Source organism: Nannobrachium achirus, assembly GCF_963921795.1.
Source record: "Nannobrachium achirus genome assembly, chromosome: 16".
Classification (NCBI taxonomy): Eukaryota; Metazoa; Chordata; class Actinopteri; order Myctophiformes; family Myctophidae; genus Nannobrachium; species Nannobrachium achirus.
This window is the reverse complement of record NC_137823.1, coordinates 46,254,292-46,273,617: the sequence shown is the minus strand read 5'-3', so window position 1 is coordinate 46,273,617 and position 19,326 is coordinate 46,254,292. Positions and strand designations below refer to the sequence as shown.

Here is a 19,326-nt window from a genome sequence, read left to right as displayed (position 1 = left end):
CCCAGATGGTTATTTTGTTCATTTGTCCATTGTTGGGAGTTATTGAAACCCCAGCCAGGAATACAGTGATACCAGAGGTGGTTCTTAAATGAATGTTCAATTGTAGCACATAATAATAAGGCATTATATAATCTTAAAGTCACGTTTCCTGTTACACTCCTAGCTAGTCTCGCGTAGCCAGACAAACTATTCCACAATCTTCGAATCTATGACCGGGAAGCATTCGAAAATTGTGGGAGGCAACAGTCTGGCCATGCGAGACTGACTCTTATAGCAGAGCAAAGTGCAGTGAGTTCACGTCACCACAGCCACACTGAATCACTGCCAAACTAGGAACAAGTTTCCTACTTGAGGACAGTGCTGGAAAGTAAGTAAATGTACTGAAGCACTGTACTTAAGTACAGTTTTGAGGTATATATACTTTCCTGGAGTGTTTCCAATTTTTCAGTAATTTTACTTCTACTCCACTACATATCAGAGGCAAATATTATACTTTTACTTCACTACAATTATTTGAAAACCTTAGTTACTAGTTACCTTATAGATTTTGGTTATGACAGAACATACATTACCCACTTCAGTCCTATGTACGTTTCGGCCATTTGAAAATAGCCGAACTTGTGAAATGGGACCTTCTGCATAATGAGTGCTTTCTACTTTTGGTATTTTAAGTACACTTTGATACCAATACTTCTGTACCTTTTTATTGAAGTACATTTTGAATTCTGGACTTTTACTTGTAGCAGAGTATTTTCTACATTGCAGTCCTGATACTTTTACTTAGGTAAAATATATGAGTACGTTTTCCACCATTGCTTGAAGATGGGGGTAATCCGAGGTCACTGACACAAAAAAGTGACACAAATTGTCCACAAGGAGGCAGATCACAAACGCACAAATCAACACAAATGTCCAATGTTTAAACAGAATATTTACTAAAGCGATATACTGAAGGGTCTTGGTTCAAAGTTAGGAGAACAGCGTTCAGAATTTTTGAATTGTTTAAGACAGTGGTTCTCTCAAAGAGGGCTCCAGGGACGCTCAGGGTTCCTTGAGGGTGTTCCAAATTAGTTTCGGTTCGGTTCAGTTTTATTGTCACACATATCCATACAGGTACAGATACAATGAAATGCTTGTGCCAGGAGCACTCTCAGCCTTATTACACAAAGACATGATCACAGTGACCGACAAGAGTGTGGACCCACATACCATGCAGGCCCCAAAGACAAGTCCCAACAACGACAATACCATGCAGTGTAACAGTGTACAGTTTAAAATAAAAATGGACCCTTACATGATGGCGTACAGATGGAACCTTCCAAGTTCATTTGGTTCCATTGATACGGTCAGTTAAGGGGGTTTGAGAACCACTGGTTGAAGAGGAAGTAACACTGGTGTGAATAACATTGTCCTCTGTATCATCGCATCACGAAGAAGTCACCTGAGGAACGAGGAACACAGCAGCAAGTAACACCATTATTTTACCCCTCATGTTATATTTGACTGGGGGCACAGAAGTTGATTTCAGCGCGTTGTACCATTCTGTCCGGTTGTCTGATCATCAAGCATCCCTTGGTCTGGATGCACGCCCAGCCTCTGCCGCACAGAGTGGAGGGTCTGCGAGGGGATCCGGTCTGCGACGGACTCCAGGAACTTGAGCACGTAGTGGTCGGCATCGATCAGGACAAAGCGATGTCGGAAAACTAAGGAGAAGGACGGAAAGGAGGTGGTATTGCAAGGATGTGAAAGAAACTAAAGAAATGTCTAAGAATTGCTACTTCTAAACTGAAATGTGTGGATATTTAGTTTTTTGTCACATTCCTAAGCCAATAATTCTCCATAGGGAACCACTGCTGGTCATCAAATTATTAGCTTGGGAATGCGACAAAAACAACAATATCCACGGATTTATGTCTCCGTGGGGTAATTAATCGATAGGAAAAAAAGTTATTTTTTGGGTGAACTATCCCTTTATGTTTTCTCGTCATTTCAATACAGTCCAGTGGAAGAACCTGTTCTACTGTTGCGTTGATGCTGTCGCGCACCAAAACAAGTAGTTCTACAAGCTCACATGTTGCAGCGCAATGCGAGCCTAACAGATCTGCTGCGCGACACACCCAACAAAAGTCTAAATCACGCCTTACCTTCCACAGTGGCTCCAATTGCAAAGTCCTCTGGTGAGTAGAAGGCAGGATTGTCCACGGTGCTGCCCGGCTTGGGGATGCATGTCTTCTCCAGGAACTTCCCACCGATGATCCCAGAGTTGCGGACGGGTCGCTCAAAAATGGAGACCATGTCGCTGGACACGAAATAAGAGATGATGAAGCGACGACCCTCGTCGCTGGGATTCTGAGAGTCCTGGAACAGCAGGGAGGAGGGGGTTAGGGGAGAGAATAACCAGGGTCGGAACTCAACACATGTCAATGAATGGCTGGTCAATTTAACATTATATGGTTGTTACATTTGACTATGTTGCCAGCTGCTGCTTTTCAACTGACAGCGAGGAGTTTCAGTTCCCTTTCCCCTCATATACCGGTAACTAAACTTGCACCATGACTGCACTACGAGTTGCAGGTGCAGCGACAAGGACCCTGTCCCCCCTCACAAACACTAGTTCCCCGTGAGCCATAGTCAGCTATTAGGCGTTCGTCTAAAGAGGCAGAAGGAATGATAAATTACAACTTACAATGTTGCTGTTTAGCCCTTAACCAGAGCGATTTACAAAGTTCAAGGGAGACTTGTCTGTTATTGCGTTGAAGCTTATTGTTGGTAAGATGGTAAGAGTTCAGTGACCCGTCAGGTTGTCATGTCACTTGTGTTTGTCATTCAGTCGCCATTCATTCTCTCACCAGCTTGGCGACGTAGCGCAACACTTTCTGGTCATTCTCCAGCATCTTCAACAGGTCCTTTTTGGGAGGCTCTGGGATCAGAGTGAGGCAGTTCTGGAGAGAGTCCTCCAGTGAGCCAAAGCCATTGTAGGGGGGAATCTCCTGTAAGGAGACGGGAGAAAATGAAATGTTATGAGGAGAAGAGGTAAGAGGATATAGAGTAGGGGAGAGCAAGGAGGAGGAACGGGGGAAAACTTAACTCTCAATGACCATACATGTAATTAATCTTTTCAGGACATGTTTGACTTGGCATCCTATCGTACATCAAAGCTGAAGTGTGTTTAGCTTCGATGTACAGATTATTGATGTTTTGATTGTTTTAGATTTTATTGAATAGGTTTCTACTATTTCTATTCAATTGATGTATTGATGTTGAGATGTTGATGTGTTACTTTGTGCTGTCCTTGCTTATTGTAAATCGCTCTGGATTAAGAGCTTCTGCTAAATGCCTAAATTGTAATCAGAAGAGTAAATGACAGGCTACTATATACTGTAGACTGCAAACCAACATTGACATTCTTAAGTTATTTCCAGACAGGGCAGTGCATGTTTTCTCTAAAGCCTGTCAGACTGATACAGTATATTGGCCATTATTTGACTTTTTTGACAGTATGAGCCATTTTACAGATGATGTGTCTTGATTTCTAACCTTATTTTGGGTATGCCATCACAAGTGTTTTCAAAGTGATGTCTTAAACATTAACCTAAGCATTTCAAATGGATTACAATTGATTTTGTGTTTTCTGACAAAATATCAGTCACAGCATCTATATAATCGATGGACTCTCTAAAATGGGGATCAGCATCAGATCCATGAATCTGGTGTCAGTCGGGCTGGGGTTTTCTCACCCTCGTCACGTGCATCTCTGTCGTTGGCAGGTCCTTGGGCTTCAGCTCTATGTTCGGGTGGTGCTGCTGGTAGAAGCTCTTGGTGAAGTCGTCGCAGTCGTACAGCAGGAAGCGGCGGCCCAGGAGCTCCACCGTCTCCCCCACCTGGAAGTCCTTGGGGGAGTAATACTCACACACCTCCTGCCGGGACACCTCCAGCACACAGCGAGGGAAGGGCTCTGGGGAGACGGTAGAGCAGGCTTTTATTCACAAACAGCTTTATTATGGTGAAAAAAACAAACATTTTATTACAGATTTTTAGGTGTACAAGTACAAGCTCCTTCGTTCATACTGTAGATTACAGGAAGGGACGAAGAATAGATGTAGAAGAGAAAGGAAAAACAAGGACAGAAACGGGTCAAATGATCAAATGTTCCTGATATGAGTTGAGTGAGAAAATATGTACAGTATGCCGCATGACAGGTACTGTATGTGAGATTAAAAATAGCAGCAGATACAGATGTGTACATACTGTAGGGTGCAGCAATAGAACCGTAACAGATATAGAACATGCATACTATTATATTTAAAATAGTCTCATGTGCAGGTGAGATATAGGCCTAAAGGAAAGTAATCCACATAAGGAAAGTAGTCCAACACAAAGTAATCCTGTGATCCGGTTTCCGGTGCCCTTGCAAGATTTAAACAACAGTGTTATAGGCCTCACAAAATCATATCTTTAGACAGAATGTATTAATTCCATCTGAGGGGACTTCATTGCATTTGACATGAATAGACCAGTAAAGTAGTAAATGATAGTTCCACGACATCCAGATTGAACTGTGTTGAATCATATGCCATATTAAAACACAGTGTAGGATTCTGAAGCGTTGTGTCTCACCACAGGCTGGGTTAATGTCCTTGGGCAGCCTCTGCCTCCGCAGCAGGACAGGGAAGGGGTCTCGGCCGCTGTTGGCCTGGTGCACCTCCCTGATCTCCACCGTGTCATCTACCAGGTAGTACTGGATGGTCACTGGCCTGGCCTCCCCGTACAGAGCGCCAGTGTCGTCCCACATGGCAAAGAATCGCAATACCTGCGGAGAAGAGGGAGAGTACACTATGTCAAGAATGAGGACTCAACTGAGTATTGTTTTTGTGATGAGCAAGACGAGAGGTAACTAAATGAAGCATAGCGTTAGTTTGTGCAGGACACAAGAGTCTTGTTTGCCTCAGCTGTCAGTTAGCTCAAAGGGAGGCTTCTTTAAATACGGCTTGCATTCACTATAGCTCTGCTTGTCTTACTGCCTCTGCTGCTGTTTAGCTGCCTCCTCCACTCCAGCCTCCACCTTTTGATCAGAGTCTGGCTGATTCAAGCTAATATCACTATATTGCTATTGTACTGCTATTGTATCCATATGAGGTGTTTTATTTTCTTTTCTTTATTATTCTTTATTATTTTAACATTTTTCAATTCAACATTTTTCGATAGTCCATAGGTTTTTAACTTTTTAAGCATAACGTTCCCTGATTTTGCTTAACGTGCTACTTGGAAAAAAATCAAGGAACATCTCTGAAAGCGGAGCCTGTAACGCCAAGTTTAACTGTATTCCATGTTTTGCAATAAAATGGTTAAATCTACTTTGACGTGAGTGTTCCTGACTGAACTGCATGTTATGTTTAACTGTCACAGCAGCGCTCTACTATAATAGTCTAGCTAATTTACCATGGATTGTCATTTGGGTCATTTAATTGCAGCTATGTTTGCAGTCTCTCTCTGTGCAACCTAGCAAGTTCACACTTTTGTGGCCAGAATGAGATAGGCTCGCTAGCCGTGTCATAAAACCAGACATCACACCCACATGAGTCAGAAATGCAGAGGAAGGGGTTAGGGTTATTTCCTTCTGCTTTTGTGCATTATTAAAGGTGTTATATTTGCGTGTGCTGACGACTTCACATGCTATTTCGTGCCCATCATGCTGTACTCAAGCCTTTTGAGTTGAGCAAGCTCACAATGCGTCGCATCGCGAGCTTGTAGATCGGCTATTTTCAAATGGCCGAAATGTATTTAGGGCTGAAGTGGTTAATGTATGTCGTGTAATACTAATCTAAATCTACAAAGTGACTAAAGTTTTCAAATAAATGAAGTGGAGTAAAAGTACAATATTTGTCTCTGAGATGCAGTGGAGTAGAAGTAAAAGTATTGGAAATTGGAAATACTCCAGTAAAGTACAAATACCTTAACATTGTACTTAATTAAGTACAGTACAGTATTTTCTGGACTATAAGGCGCACCTGACTATAAGGCGCACTGTCAATGAATGGTCTATTTTCAAACTGTTTTCATATATAAGGCACACCTGACTATAAGGCGCACATAATAGACGCTACCGTTGCGTTATGCATCAAACATATGGAGCTGTGCTAAAGGGAATGTCAATGTCAATGAATGATCCATATATAAGGCGCACTGGACTATAAGGCGCACTGTAGTTTTTTTTTGAAAATTAAAGGCTTTTAAGTGCGCCTTATAGTCCGGAAAATACGGTTCTTAGTTACTTTCCACCACTGGCCCACAGACACAGTGGGTTCTCAAAGTGGGGTGCAGGAGGGGTCCCCAGGGGAACAATGTAAACAGCCCTATTTTATTTCTTGGCTATTTTTGACAAATATTCTCTTATGGGGGTCCCTGACACAAAACCTTTTCAGATGTGGTGGGGGGTCCGTGGCCAAATACACATCAATTTGAGGGTCCTTGACATGAAAGTGTTTGCGAAGCACTGTGCGAGTGAACTCGGAAATAAGTACTCTACCCTTCCTTCCCCTACCTTGCGGTCCATTGTGAGGAACTGGTGGAAGTGGTCAGAGTCGGGGGGTGAGACATAGGAGCGCTGGGGCTGGACACGATGTGTGATGTAAGGATCCACAGGGGTCGGCTCAGAGTCGTTCAAGATCATGCCTTCACTCTCCATGAACTCCTGTCCAGTCACATCAGGCAACACAGTGTGAAAATGACAGCGAAGGTGAGAGACAGAGAGAGAGAGAGAGGAAGAGGGTGACACACGCACGCACACACACACACACACACACACACACACACACACACACACACACACGCACACACACACACAGCATAAATGGTTATATAATATCAAGAGACAAGAGTTCACAAGTTCACCTAGCCTATAACCCACCAATTAATAAAAAAAATATTTATATTTGTTACACAGTAAAATCCTCTGTTAATGTATCCATTTGAACTCGACTTCAACTTCAGATTTATTGTCATACCACAGATGTATGTGTTTAAAAGTGGGTGAAATCCTTTGTCACCATTTGCGGATTTTTAGTTACATAATTTGGTTACATTTGTACACTTACTGTACAGTAATTAGAGATTGGCGTACACCTGTGATCCTTATGGGTCCATTTGGACTGTTGGTGTAAAATGAAACCAAATGGACCCGTAAAAGAGTTACATTATTGTTAAACATCTGCATTACTTCATTTACAAGAAGTCTACACAATTAGAGAATGTAGTAGATTTTTACATTTGCCTGATATCTCTCCTATGGTACCACATGGAATTGTGGACAAAATCCTATCCAACGACAACAAAATGTTCAAAGTTTTGGGTCTGATGGGCTAAATCTCATCAAATGGTGGTCTGTGGATCAAATGCAGAATAAATAATGTACCTTGATGTGAAAAGGGCTGAAAACCACTCCTATACAGATGTCACCGTTTGTGTCAACGTGGAGCGCTCATATTTTCAAGTCAAGCGGGTGAAAAGCAGCGTATTTGTTCACCTGTGTGTAGGGGTCACAGTGCGTGAGGCGGTAGACGACCCCGTAGACCGCCAGGTCCATGGCCACGTTCAGGTCCTTCCAGTGGTAGTGGTCGCCGCGGTCGTTCTTGGGCAGACGCTGGCGTTTGACCAGCTTGCCCTGGCACAGTCCGGAGTTCTCCACCTGCGGCTCCATGACGCACATGCTGTCGTCCTCCAGGTGGTAGTAGACGACCACGGGGCGCACACGGCGCTCCTCAATGGGGGAGTCGAGCACGTCCTCGTGGAAGTAGCCGAAGAAACGCAGCACCTGGCAGAGGAAAGACAATGAGAAGACCTGCTCATTTGTTTATAAGTCCCCCTAGGGTTTCTTATACTCACCGACACAACAAGTCAAAGAAGTAGTATACTATTTATGTATTCCTGTTGTGCAAATCAATAAATCAAATCAGTAAATATAAATCAACCGTCCCCATGGACACTTGAATTCATGGATATTGTTTTGTTTCTGATGACCAGCAGTGGTTCCCAATAGAGACACAAAAGGAGAATCTTTGTGTCTCCATAGGGAACCACTGCTGGTAATTATTGGCTTAGGAATGCAACAACAAAAACAAAACAAACAAAAACTATCCATGAATATCAAAGTCTCGATGGGGTGAACTATCCCTTTCATTATGACTTACGGCTTACTTCCATCAAAAGGCCTTTCCATAATTACAAATTTGTAACTATTTCCTTTGCACACTTCTTTTTTTCAATTATAAATAAAGTTGATTATTTATTATAAAATAGAGAGAAAAAGAGGCTGAGGGTGTGTTGTAACTGAATCAAGGTGGGATACACAATGACTACTGTAGAAAGAGAAAGAAAGAAATCCCATTTCAGAAAACATGCCTGCCTACCTGTGTCTGAGTCTGTAAGTGATGGTGGTGTGACAGTGTTTCTCAAACTGGCAAATGTCAAGGTTTCCCCTTGACTCTGACAGTGTACACTGTCAGAGTTACAGGCTTGTATCGGTCAATTTAGTCCCCCCTAAAGGAACCCAAAGAGTCCCTGGAATGAATCCACTTTGAGAACCACTGGTGTGACATATCCATTGCTGAATGAGCAACTCCTCAACATTATAGCAGTTTGGAACCGTTCACAGACAGTTTTAAAGCATGTCAGGGAAGAAATAACTCACACAAATTTGTTGGGACGGTTGGTTTCGTGAATATGCCTACCTTCTTGTCGAGGGCCACGTGAGCGGGTATGAAGTCTAGTGACGTGCCGCGTCTTGGAGCGCCGTAGGTGAGGGCCGGGATCTCTTTGGACAGCTCGTTGATCTCATCCTGGGTCAGCTGCGCCGACAGCAGAGCCGCCTGTCCGATGCCGACGGTGGGCCGCTGCTGCAGGGCGTAGCCATTCCTGTAGCCCAGCGACTGGGCCCGGTGGAAGGCCGACTTCTATAGAAACACACACAGATCATGATGCATTACATACAGCAAGCATAGGTGTACTGACTCTGACCTCTAAGGACCTTTCCAGGGAGGGTTTTCATGTGCGTCTTGCTGTGTCACCCTTTTTTTTGCACTGACTAGCATTGACTGTTGACACTTTTGTTTGGCACTGTATTGATAAGTTGTGCTTTAAGTATTGCTATTTGCTTTTTAAGTAGGAGTCCGCTCATTGTTCCGCCGGTCCGTTGTTCCGAGTAGTATGAGCGTTGACTGTTTTGAGGGGGGGGGGGGGGGGGGGTAACTTCCTCTTTTACTGTGTACACAGTAAAAAGTTTTATTTTCATTCTTCTATGTAACTTTGTAAATAACATTAAGCTGCTGTGCTGCCTCCGGGCAACGTACTGATTTCCCCCCTTGGGATAATATCTATCTATCTCAACTCAATCAAGTCAAAAGACAGAAATCGGTAGGTTCCGTACGGAACCATTGTTTACTTAGATATGGAAGGATGACCTCCCACTTGGGTAATGACGCCCCCTGGCGATCATTCAGAGAAACTACTTCAGCTCCCGTACTAACGTAGGTAGGAAGGGCCTGTCACTCAAACCGGAGTGACCCGCCTCCAGGCTATATAAACCCCCGGAGGCGGAAGTAACATCCTCTTAATACCACTCTCTGCCACATTCAGTGAAACAGAGGGGCATTACGTGGGAGGTCATCCTTCCATATCTAAGTAAACAATGGTTCCGTACGGAACCTACCGTTTACTGTCAATATTCCAGGATGACCTCCCACTTGGGATTCTTAAACTCCCCTCTAAGCCACAACCTACTCTCATACCCCCACACACCCCTCATACGGGTGAGCACAGCCCAAACGGGCGTGACCCATCACCCAGAAGGTCCCAGGCCCACCGGACCTGGGTGTGAAGGCATGAGAAAATAAAGAGAGACCCTGACAGACCGAAGTCCGCCTCATTCAACTAAATGAAAAGGACAAGTCCGCCTTATAAGTAAGACACACTATATAAGGAAAACACAGGGTCCCCCCAAAGTACCCCAGGTGGCTACATGCCCACCTGTGGGAGGGGAAGATCCGACTCCTCTATGACGTAGAGGAGGCAACTGCACCCAGAACCGAATGCGCTAGCGAAGAGGATTCGATATCCAGGTGATAGTAGGCTGCAAAGGTAGAAGGCGAAGACCAATTCGCCGAAACACAAATCTCCTGAACGGAGACTCCCTTTGCCAGTGCCCACGAAGTAGCCACACCTCTAGTGCTATGGGCTTTAAGTGCCGCCGGCACTTCCACCCCCGCACTAGAGTAAGCCAGCCTAATAGCATCCACAATCCACCTCGAAAGAGTGGGTCTAGACACCGGCTTTCTGACAAGAACATTGCCCATTTCTACAAAGAGCTGAGAAGAAGCTCTAGAACCAGCAGTCCTGTCACAGTAGGCCTTCAATGCCCTGACCGGACAAAGGCAATTCAGCCGTTCATCCTCCACCGAGACAAACGGAGGAGGATGAAAAGCCAGAAGAACAACAGGCTCCTTAGGAACCACCATGTTCTTAGGAACAAACTTAAGATGAGGCTTGAGCAACACCTTGAGATCATTGTTCATAAACTGCATGCACTCCGCAGACACCGAGAGAGCTTGCAGGTCACCAACTCTTTTAGCCGTGGCCAAAGCCAGCAAAAGAGCCGTCTTGAAACTCAAAAGTTTCAAAGGCATCCCTACAAGCGGCTCAAAGGGAGCCCGACATAGGCCCCCTAGAACCACCTGCAGATCCCAAACTGGGAACAAAGACCTAGTCACCGGCCTCAAACGTTCAACTCCTTGCATGAACTTGATGACCTCCGGGACTTTAGAAGGTGCCTTGCCCGCCACCCCCAGGTGACAGGCATTAATAGCCGCCAAATACCCCCTAAGGGTAGAAAATGCTAGACCACTTCTCAAGCGGTTCTGCATAAATTCCAGAATTTCCTGGGCTGACGCCACATGAGCCACCACAGGTGGAACACGCGACTCACACCAGTCCTCAAAGGCATTCCACCTTCCATCATAAGACGCCCTCGTAGAGGGCGCCTTAGCACTCTGAATGGTATCAACCACTTCAGAAGAAAAACCGGCTGCCAGCAGGTTTAACCTTTCACGTGCCAAACCCACAGGTCTAGGACCTGCAGGTCTTGGTGGAAGATCTCCCCCCTGGCCTGACTCAACAGGTCCCTGCACTGAGGCAGCTGCCAACCCGGTTCGCAAAGGAGAGGGGCGATCGCCGATCTCCACGTGCCCTTGTAGGGAGCCACCAGGAGCATCTCCAGACCGAACCTCCTGACTCTCTCCAGAGTGGGTCGGATTAAGTCGAAGGGGGGAAACGCGTACAGTAGACCTCTCGGCCACGTGTGCGCTAAGGCGTCCAACCCCAAGGGAGGACTGCCCTTCACCGCGAAGAACAACGGACACTTCGTATTCTCCGCTGACGCAAACAGGTCCGCCACTGGCTGACCAAACTTGCGAAAAATCTGGCTCACCACCCTGGGGTGGAGAGACCAATCCTCGTAGCGAGGACCTCCCCTGGACAGGAGATCTGCTCCGCTGTTGAGGAGACCTGGGACGTGTGAGGCCCTGATCGACTTGAGGCGCGACAAGCACCAAACCGTCAATTCTCGAGCCAGACGGTCCAGTGGCAACGACGACAGGCCCCCCTGTTTGTTGACATAAAACATGGCCGTCGTATTGTCTGTCCTGACCAGGACGTGACAATGCAAAATCCAAGGCTCGAAATGCTTGAGCGCCAGGAGTATAGCCATCAACTCCAAATAGTTGATGTGACGACCCCTCATCTCCAGAGGCCAAAGCCCCTGCGCTGTGCGCCCCTCGAAAGTGGCTCCCCATCCACTGAGACTGGCGTCTGTCGTGATCGACTTGTGGGAAACCACCTCGCCCATCGAGACTCCGCTGGTGAGGAACCCCTCCACCAGCCACGGAGACAGGGCGATCGCGCAGGAAGGGGAAACCGTAACCTTCTTGTACTTCAAGGAGGGCGGGATCCCGAGGGATAACATCCATCTTTGAAAAGGTCTCATATGAAACCTGCCCAAACGCAACAGATGTACTGCGGAAGCCATCATTCCCGTCAGTACCATGCAACTCCTGTAAGTGACCTCCTGGCCCACTTGAAAGGAGTCGAGACATTCCCGAAACCTGTCCACCCTCTCCTCTGAGAGACGGGCCGACATGTCGGATGAGTCCAGAAGGACCCCAATGAATGTAAGACGACTTGCTGGAGTCAGCATGCTCTTGCCGTGGTTGACTATGAAACCTAAGGCCTTCAGGTGAGCCAAAACCACTTGTGTGTGACGCGCCACTTCGTGGGCGGAGCTCGCTGAAATCATCCAATCGTCGATGTACGTCGCCAACCTGACGCCCTGCTGTCTCAGCGGGGCGATGGCTGCTTCGGTCACTTTCACGAAAACCCTCGGGCTCAGTGACAGACCGAAAGGGAGTACTGTATACTCGTACAGGCGACCCTCGAAGGCGAACCGAAGGAATTTCCTGTGTGGGGGATAAATCTGGACGTGCTGATAAGCATCCTTCAGATCCACTGAACAGTGGAAATCCCCTTGCCTGACCGACCGTAACATGGTGGGTACTGTTAGCATCCTGAAAACGTACTTCTTCAGGTACACGTTTAGTGCCTTTAGGTCCAGGATGGGACGTAGCCCCCCCCCCCTTTTTGGGCACCAGGAAATAACGGCTCCAAAATCCCATGCGGGATTGGGTCCTGTCCAGCTCCACTATAGCACCCTTGCTTAGCAATGAGCTGATCTCTTCTCTCAAAAGACTTGCTTTTAAACCACGTGCTCTGGTATGAATAACCCTGCTCGAAAGCGGGGGTATATCTGCGAACTGTAACCTGTAACCCCTGGTTATCGTTCGAAATACCCAATGGCTCGGGTTGCATAACTTCCACTGGCGCGCACAGCGTGCTAGCGTGTTTTGAGCGAGAGAAACCCCACCACTGTGCTTCCGTGACGGCGGAGCTTTTTGGCGGCCGGACCGGAAGTGGGGAACCTGCGTATCCGTATCCGGAACGACCGGATGCGGAGCGCAAGGGTTCAATAGGCCGCATGGCGGAAACACCTTCTGGTTGTACCGCTTGACTAGCGGAGCTATTTTGCGGCGGGACCGGAAGTGGGGAACCTGCGTATCCGTATCCGGAACACCCGGATGCGGAGCGCAGGGGTTCAATAGGCCGCAAGGTGGGAACACCTTCTGATTGTACCGCTTGACTAGCGGAGCTCTTTTGCGGCCGGACCGGAAGCGGGGAGCTAGCGAATCCGTATCCGGTGAAACCGGAAGCGTTCGGTTTTCGCTCGATAGAGCGACAGGAAGAGCAAAGCGATTCGACTGATAAACAGACTCGCCCACAACTAAAGCATTCTCCCCTGACAGGAGAGGAACTTTTACGTTTAATACCTGCTCTAAGGCCTTTATGCTTGTCCCTTGACCCGGGCTCATAGTAGGCCGACAGAATTTCTGACTCAAGGTTAAATTCATAGCATCGCTCACGCGAGGGAAAATCCACTCGCGCGCATGAGGAACCATATAATTGTTTGACGTTAACATTACTGGTTGCTGATAAAACCTCTGACTGATTAAAGAGTCCTGACGGGACTCCATCATTCTTACAGGAGGCATGCATAAAGGATTCATATTGTCGACGCGAGGGATATCCCACTCGCGCGCTTGAGGAACCACATAATTGTTTGACATTAACATTACTGGTTTCTGATAAAACCTGTGATTGATTATCGAGTCCTGACAGGACTTCATCATTACTACAGGAGGCATGCACGATGGGGTCGTCTGTGCTAGTGCGAGAGAGTTGGACAGAGACAGACTTTGCTCTTTCAACATGTTTATTGTCGACACAGGAGGCATCAAAATCAACATTTTCATTTCCCCGACACGGGGTACCGAAAAACGCCCTCGTTTGGGGGGAGGGGGACCGAGAGACACCTCGGACCCCCGCCCCAGCACAATTCCCCTCTTCAGAGTGTCATTTGCGCTGTCCCCTACCGCGGCCACCGCGGTATGAAGACTGCTGCCTGCCATCCTTGGACGGGCGGCGCGGCTGAGCGCGCTCGGGAACCACAGCCTTGCTGCGGGGCCTGTCAGGCGCCCTGGCTGCAGAGGCTCCCCTGGAGGAAGACGAGTGCTTCTTAAAAGAAGCAGAGCGGCCCCTTTCCTTGGCGCGGGAGGAGCGGGACGTCCTCCTAGCTTGCTGCGGTTCATCCTGTGGCACTGTGGTGGACTCGACGATGTCCTTAGCCGCCTTGAAGAAGGTAACTCTACCCTGCAGCAGCTCCAAGCCCCCACCCATGAGGGTGGTGGGACTGTTCTCCATGTTTATGAGAGACTTGTACATCTCCCCGCGAGGACCTAGAGGCTTCTCGCCCACGTCCCTCTTAGGCTCGAGGTCGACATAGTCGAGCCAGCGGGCTCTCTCAGACTGGAGGTTGTAGTCCATGGACCTGCCCATCCACTTAACCGCATGCCAATTGACCTTCAGCATGATGTCAAATAGAGTGTTCAGTTCAGCTGTGTGCTCCCCCGTGGGCAGACCTTTGACCAGGTCCTTGGTGGAAGCGAGCAAGAGCTGGATCAGATTCAGGTCCTTAGCGGCCAGAGCAGCGGACCGGTAGGCGTTACGAGCCCTGTCCGACTGCAGCTTGTCCTCCAGGACAGTGAACCCCGGCGGGTTGGTGCCGACGGGGCCAACAAACGGCCCGTTTTTAGCTGTGCCTACATCTTTGTACTGGGGTCTGACGGAACTCAGAAAAGATTGTGCCAACAGGTGGTCCAGGTTAGGGCAGGTGGACATGCCTGCCTCCGCACCGCCCACCAAATCCAACACAGAAAAAGGCAGCTTCCTGGGGTCTTTATGTGTCTTCCATGAGGAATGGAGGGCCTTGGTGAAACCTTTCACCAGCGGCAGCCTGGAGAGGACATACGGGGCGGGAACCGAAGGCTCCTGCCCGGGCATTTCGTCATCATCCTCGGCCTCTTCAGAGGGGAGAGGAGGTGGCAACTCCTCTCCAACTCTGGCCAGAGCTCTCATGTAGACTGTGAGATGATCCAGCATTTCTGCTGCAGAATCGACGTCCTCTGCTCCCGCTTCACTCGCTTGACTGGCGGGTGGAGGGGCAGTGGTGCCTGAGGAGGCCTGGGAGCTCCCTGCGGCGTCCAGTTGACGTGCTGGAGCCGCAGGGGCATTACCTTTCACAGTGACCGTGAGTCGAGAACCCTCGTCCTCGACGGAGTCCTCCTCCTCCTCGGCCGTGTATCCAGAGTATTCAGAACCAGAACCCTCGCTCTGACAGGAGCTCAGGTCCGACTCTCGCCTGAAGGTCTGGACTGTTTTGGTGATGCTCACGTCGAGGGGGACGTCCCCGACGGTCACATCCAAGCGTTTCTTTTTGGGCACCGCGCCCGAAGGGGAAAAGGCTACCGGAGATTTCGTCATCTGGATGTTAGCCTTCTTGGTCGCCTTCTTAGCGGCGACTTCACCAGACCCGCCAGCTCCAGTGACAGTGGAGCTAGCTGCGGTCGGTTGCGCGGCAGGCGGTGTCTCATGTAGCACGGCGCCATCTTGACTTGGAATGGCGCGCTGATTGCCAAGCGGATCTCCGGAAGGCAGCGCCGCACCTTGACCAACGGTGCGGGCCGCCTGGGGAAGGAAAGACTGGGCTGTGGGGTTGAGAGCAGTGGACCCACCTGGTGGAGCGCAGGCCCCGAGGCCTGCCCTGGCTAGGTAGAACCGGTGTATCAGTACATCGTGGTCGTAGGCCACGCAGCAGTCACAGAAAGGTCCAGCTCTCCCCTGAGGACTCAGTGCAGAGAAGGCGTGTGCAACGCCCATGCAGCCGACACAGAGATGGTGAAGATCCTGTCCGTCGATGAGTCCTGGACAGCCTGGACATTGCCTCGGCAGGAAGGCCAGAGGATCCATGGCGAAGCACTGTAGATAGAGTTAACCAGAAGCAGACGAGCTAACAAGCTAACGGCTAAGGCTAGGCCACGCTTGATTCGGGCAGGGCCTGAACAAGCGGTAAGCAGTGTAGCTAACGTTAACAATAGCAGACGAGCTAACAAGCTAACGGCTAATGCTATGCCACGCTTGCTTCGGCGGAGGCCTGAACAAGCAGTAATAATCCTTTGTTATAAAAGGAAATAACCGTCGATTTAGGACGGAACAAGAATAAGTATTCTTAAGTACGGGTTAATTCAACACTCGCCAGTGGGCGACTCCAATGCCACCGCTTTAGGCTAATGCGCGAAGAATAATAATACAAAGGCTGAGTTTCAACTTATCTGAATGTGATATCGCAGAGAGTGAAAAGAGGATGTTACTTCCGCCTCCGGGGGTTTATATAGCCTGGAGGCGGGTCACTCCGGTTTGAGTGACAGGCCCTTCCTACCTACGTTAGTACGGGAGCTGAAGTAGTTTCTCTGAATGATCGCCAGGGGGCGTCATTACCCAAGTGGGAGGTCATCCTGGAATATTGACAGTAAACAGTTGTTCTCAAACATTTCTGGCTCAGGTCACCCCTGTAAATAACCTTTTCCACTGCACTCCTGAATTACATTGTTACTTTATAGCACCTTTTGTCATATTAACGGTATGTGAATGTGTAAATCTTTGCCCCAAAGATACAGTATGTCACCAGGAAAACTGGAGGGAATATTTGTTTCCATAAGGACTGAGAATAACTTTTATAGATGGCGTTTAACCACTTAGACCCCAGCAGCCCTATTCTAGGGGGAACATTCACCAAAAATAGCTGATCTATAACAATGTTGTGAGCTTGTAGATCTGCAATTTTTGGAGAAGAGACTTGGTGTACAGTAGGCTGAAAAAGAACGCACCAATACAGTTTCATTCGGTCCATTTTACTAAGTATAGAGAGTCTATGTGGTTAAACTGAAGTGACATTGATAAATTCCAAATCAAAGTATTCTATTCTTAGGCACCCCCAGATTTATGTCAAATGTTTCAAAAAAATGTTTTACATATATTTTTTCAAGAACCTTCAAACATAGCAGATGTACAAGCTTGCAGCGTGGCACAAAGTGACGTGCTGTGAAATTGTAGATCTGCTATTTTTGAATAGCCAACATATAACCTAAATGGATAAAGTGGTTAAAATGAGTGTGATGCTATATTAACTACTTTTGCTGGTCGACCACCTGGAATAAGGGTGAACATACTTAAAGGGATAGTTCACCCAAAATATAACTTTTTTTGAGCAGTGGTGGAATTTGACACTTACATTTGTACTTTTACGCAAGTAAATGTTAGTGAGGACCAATTATATGTAGATTGAATGTTGAAAATGGGTGAAGTGCTCCTTTAACTATAATGTATGACCCATGCTGATTGATTTATAATGCATTCATAAGGATGTAGACTAGCTTATGGGAATTAACTAGGCTATCTACTGTTCCTCACCACTACATTATACTAATTGATCGACTGTAGCATTATGATTCGTTCACGTTCACATTTCGATAGATCATCCATCCAAGGAATGTTCATTCAGTTACTTCAGAGAAGTAGCCTAGATCTACAGACAGACAGAGGCAGAGCCCAAGAAAGAAAAACGTATTCCATTAAGTAGCCTAGGCTACAGGACCCAAATGGACTTTCTGTGTTGTCTTCTTCTTTTTTTCCTTTTTCTTTTTTTTGTGTGCAAACTGCTAGGCTATTCAATCAATCAATCAATCAATCAATCAATCAATCAATCAATCAATCAATCAATCAATCAATCAATCAAGTGCACCCTAAAATAACAGGACAGACCCCACCCACATTATCATTTAGCTGCTATACGAACAACCGTGTAAAATGTTCACGATTGATTGAGAAGACCAGCTTCTTCAAGTTCCATATTCTTACCGTAACATCTCGAAACGTGTTTCCAGGTAAAAACGGCAGGCCGTGGTCAGCATTTATAGACATAACTCTGCTCTTCTTGCTGCATTTCAAAGTTAGGAAATGTGTAATCGGTCCTTGAAGATACTGGACGGATGTTTATTCAACGTTTATCCTCGCCCTGCTTTTAGCTGCATGTTTAGGACTAACCGTGAATTTGTTTGGTATCCATGGAAACATCCGAAACAGCAACAAAACCCAAACTAATTAATAGTGCAGGGGCGTCACATGGGGGTGGGGGGAGGGGACTGTGTTACTAGGGCCGAAAGTGGGGGGTCCTTGAAACCTCCTCCCCCTATGAAGAACATAGGGGGGCCTACAGTGTGAATCCTTGTACCCAGGGCCCTGAATTTGGTGTGACAGCCCTGAGGCTGTAGAATCAGATTAAGATTACTATAGGTCGACTAGAGATAAGATGAAATATCACAAATTAAGGTGAACCTGGGTGTAGCTAGCATATGGCCCATTTAGATTCAGCTGGCTGTATGTGTGACAGTGAATATATTTATTTTATAATTATTGAGTTCACTGAATCCGTGAACATTTTAAGAAAAGTAAATGGAAACAATGTAGGTGTACATCTGATAATAGACCAGCAGGTGGAGCGCTCTCACTGTGTATATACAGTATATTGCACATAGGGGAAAAGTGGCCACTGAGGAAAAGTGGGCAAATTGGCTATTTCTCCCAAAATGTTAAGATATTTAATGTTTCGAAAAGGTCTACATGATTATAACATGCTTAAACATTTGCTAATTAAGGCCTAATAGTTGTACAATTGCTACAAAACCCATTTATCCAATCATTTGGATTATCATAAACAAGAAGTTGAAGGATTTAGGTCTGACAATGATGTAAGGCATTGGTTCTCAAAGTGGGGTCCAGCTAAATGATAGGAACCAAATGGACCCTTGTAACTCAGAGGGTGTACAAATCTGAGCGTAGGCTACTCTCAGAGTTAAATTACATAGATTTTACAATATGAATGGGGGTCTCAGAGATAGAAATGCCATTAAATGGGGGTCCGAAGCGAAGCCTAATGCTTGTCAAACTGGGGGGGTCCCTGACATATCTTTTCAAATGGGGGTCTGCGGGCTAATAATCTCTCTGCATCATTCTTCATCACCTGTTCACACTGCATTACTTGCATCCGCTCTTAATACTAGGTCTGCTAGTATTTCCCCCTACACCATATCTCTTTGCCGGAAATAGCAGATCTACAATCTCACATATGCGTCGCACGCCATGACACGTTGTGAGTTTGTGAATCTTAAACTTTGCAGAATGTTTGACCCCATATAATAGGGACACTAAGGTCCATGGCATAGCCATCAGACAGTGGTTGAGCTGAGCCATAATGTTTTCATTTTATTCTCTTTGAGC

General features: G+C 47.0%; 1 protein-coding gene across 1 annotated transcript; it reads right to left on the bottom strand.

Annotated features, from left to right (window-relative positions):
* Window positions 1-1,418: 1,418 nt before the first annotated feature.
* efhc1 (EF-hand domain (C-terminal) containing 1) lies at window positions 1,419-17,970 on the bottom strand (the record flags this gene model as incomplete). Its single annotated transcript, XM_080744975.1, has 10 exons — window positions 1,419-1,441; window positions 1,539-1,703; window positions 2,145-2,358; window positions 2,850-2,990; window positions 3,738-3,955; window positions 4,618-4,810; window positions 6,542-6,691; window positions 7,523-7,810; window positions 8,727-8,948; window positions 17,908-17,970. The coding sequence occupies 10 exons, from the start codon at window positions 17,968-17,970 to the stop codon at window positions 1,419-1,421; spliced, it is 1,677 nt and encodes a 558-aa protein (XP_080601101.1).
* Window positions 17,971-19,326: the final 1,356 nt, after the last annotated feature.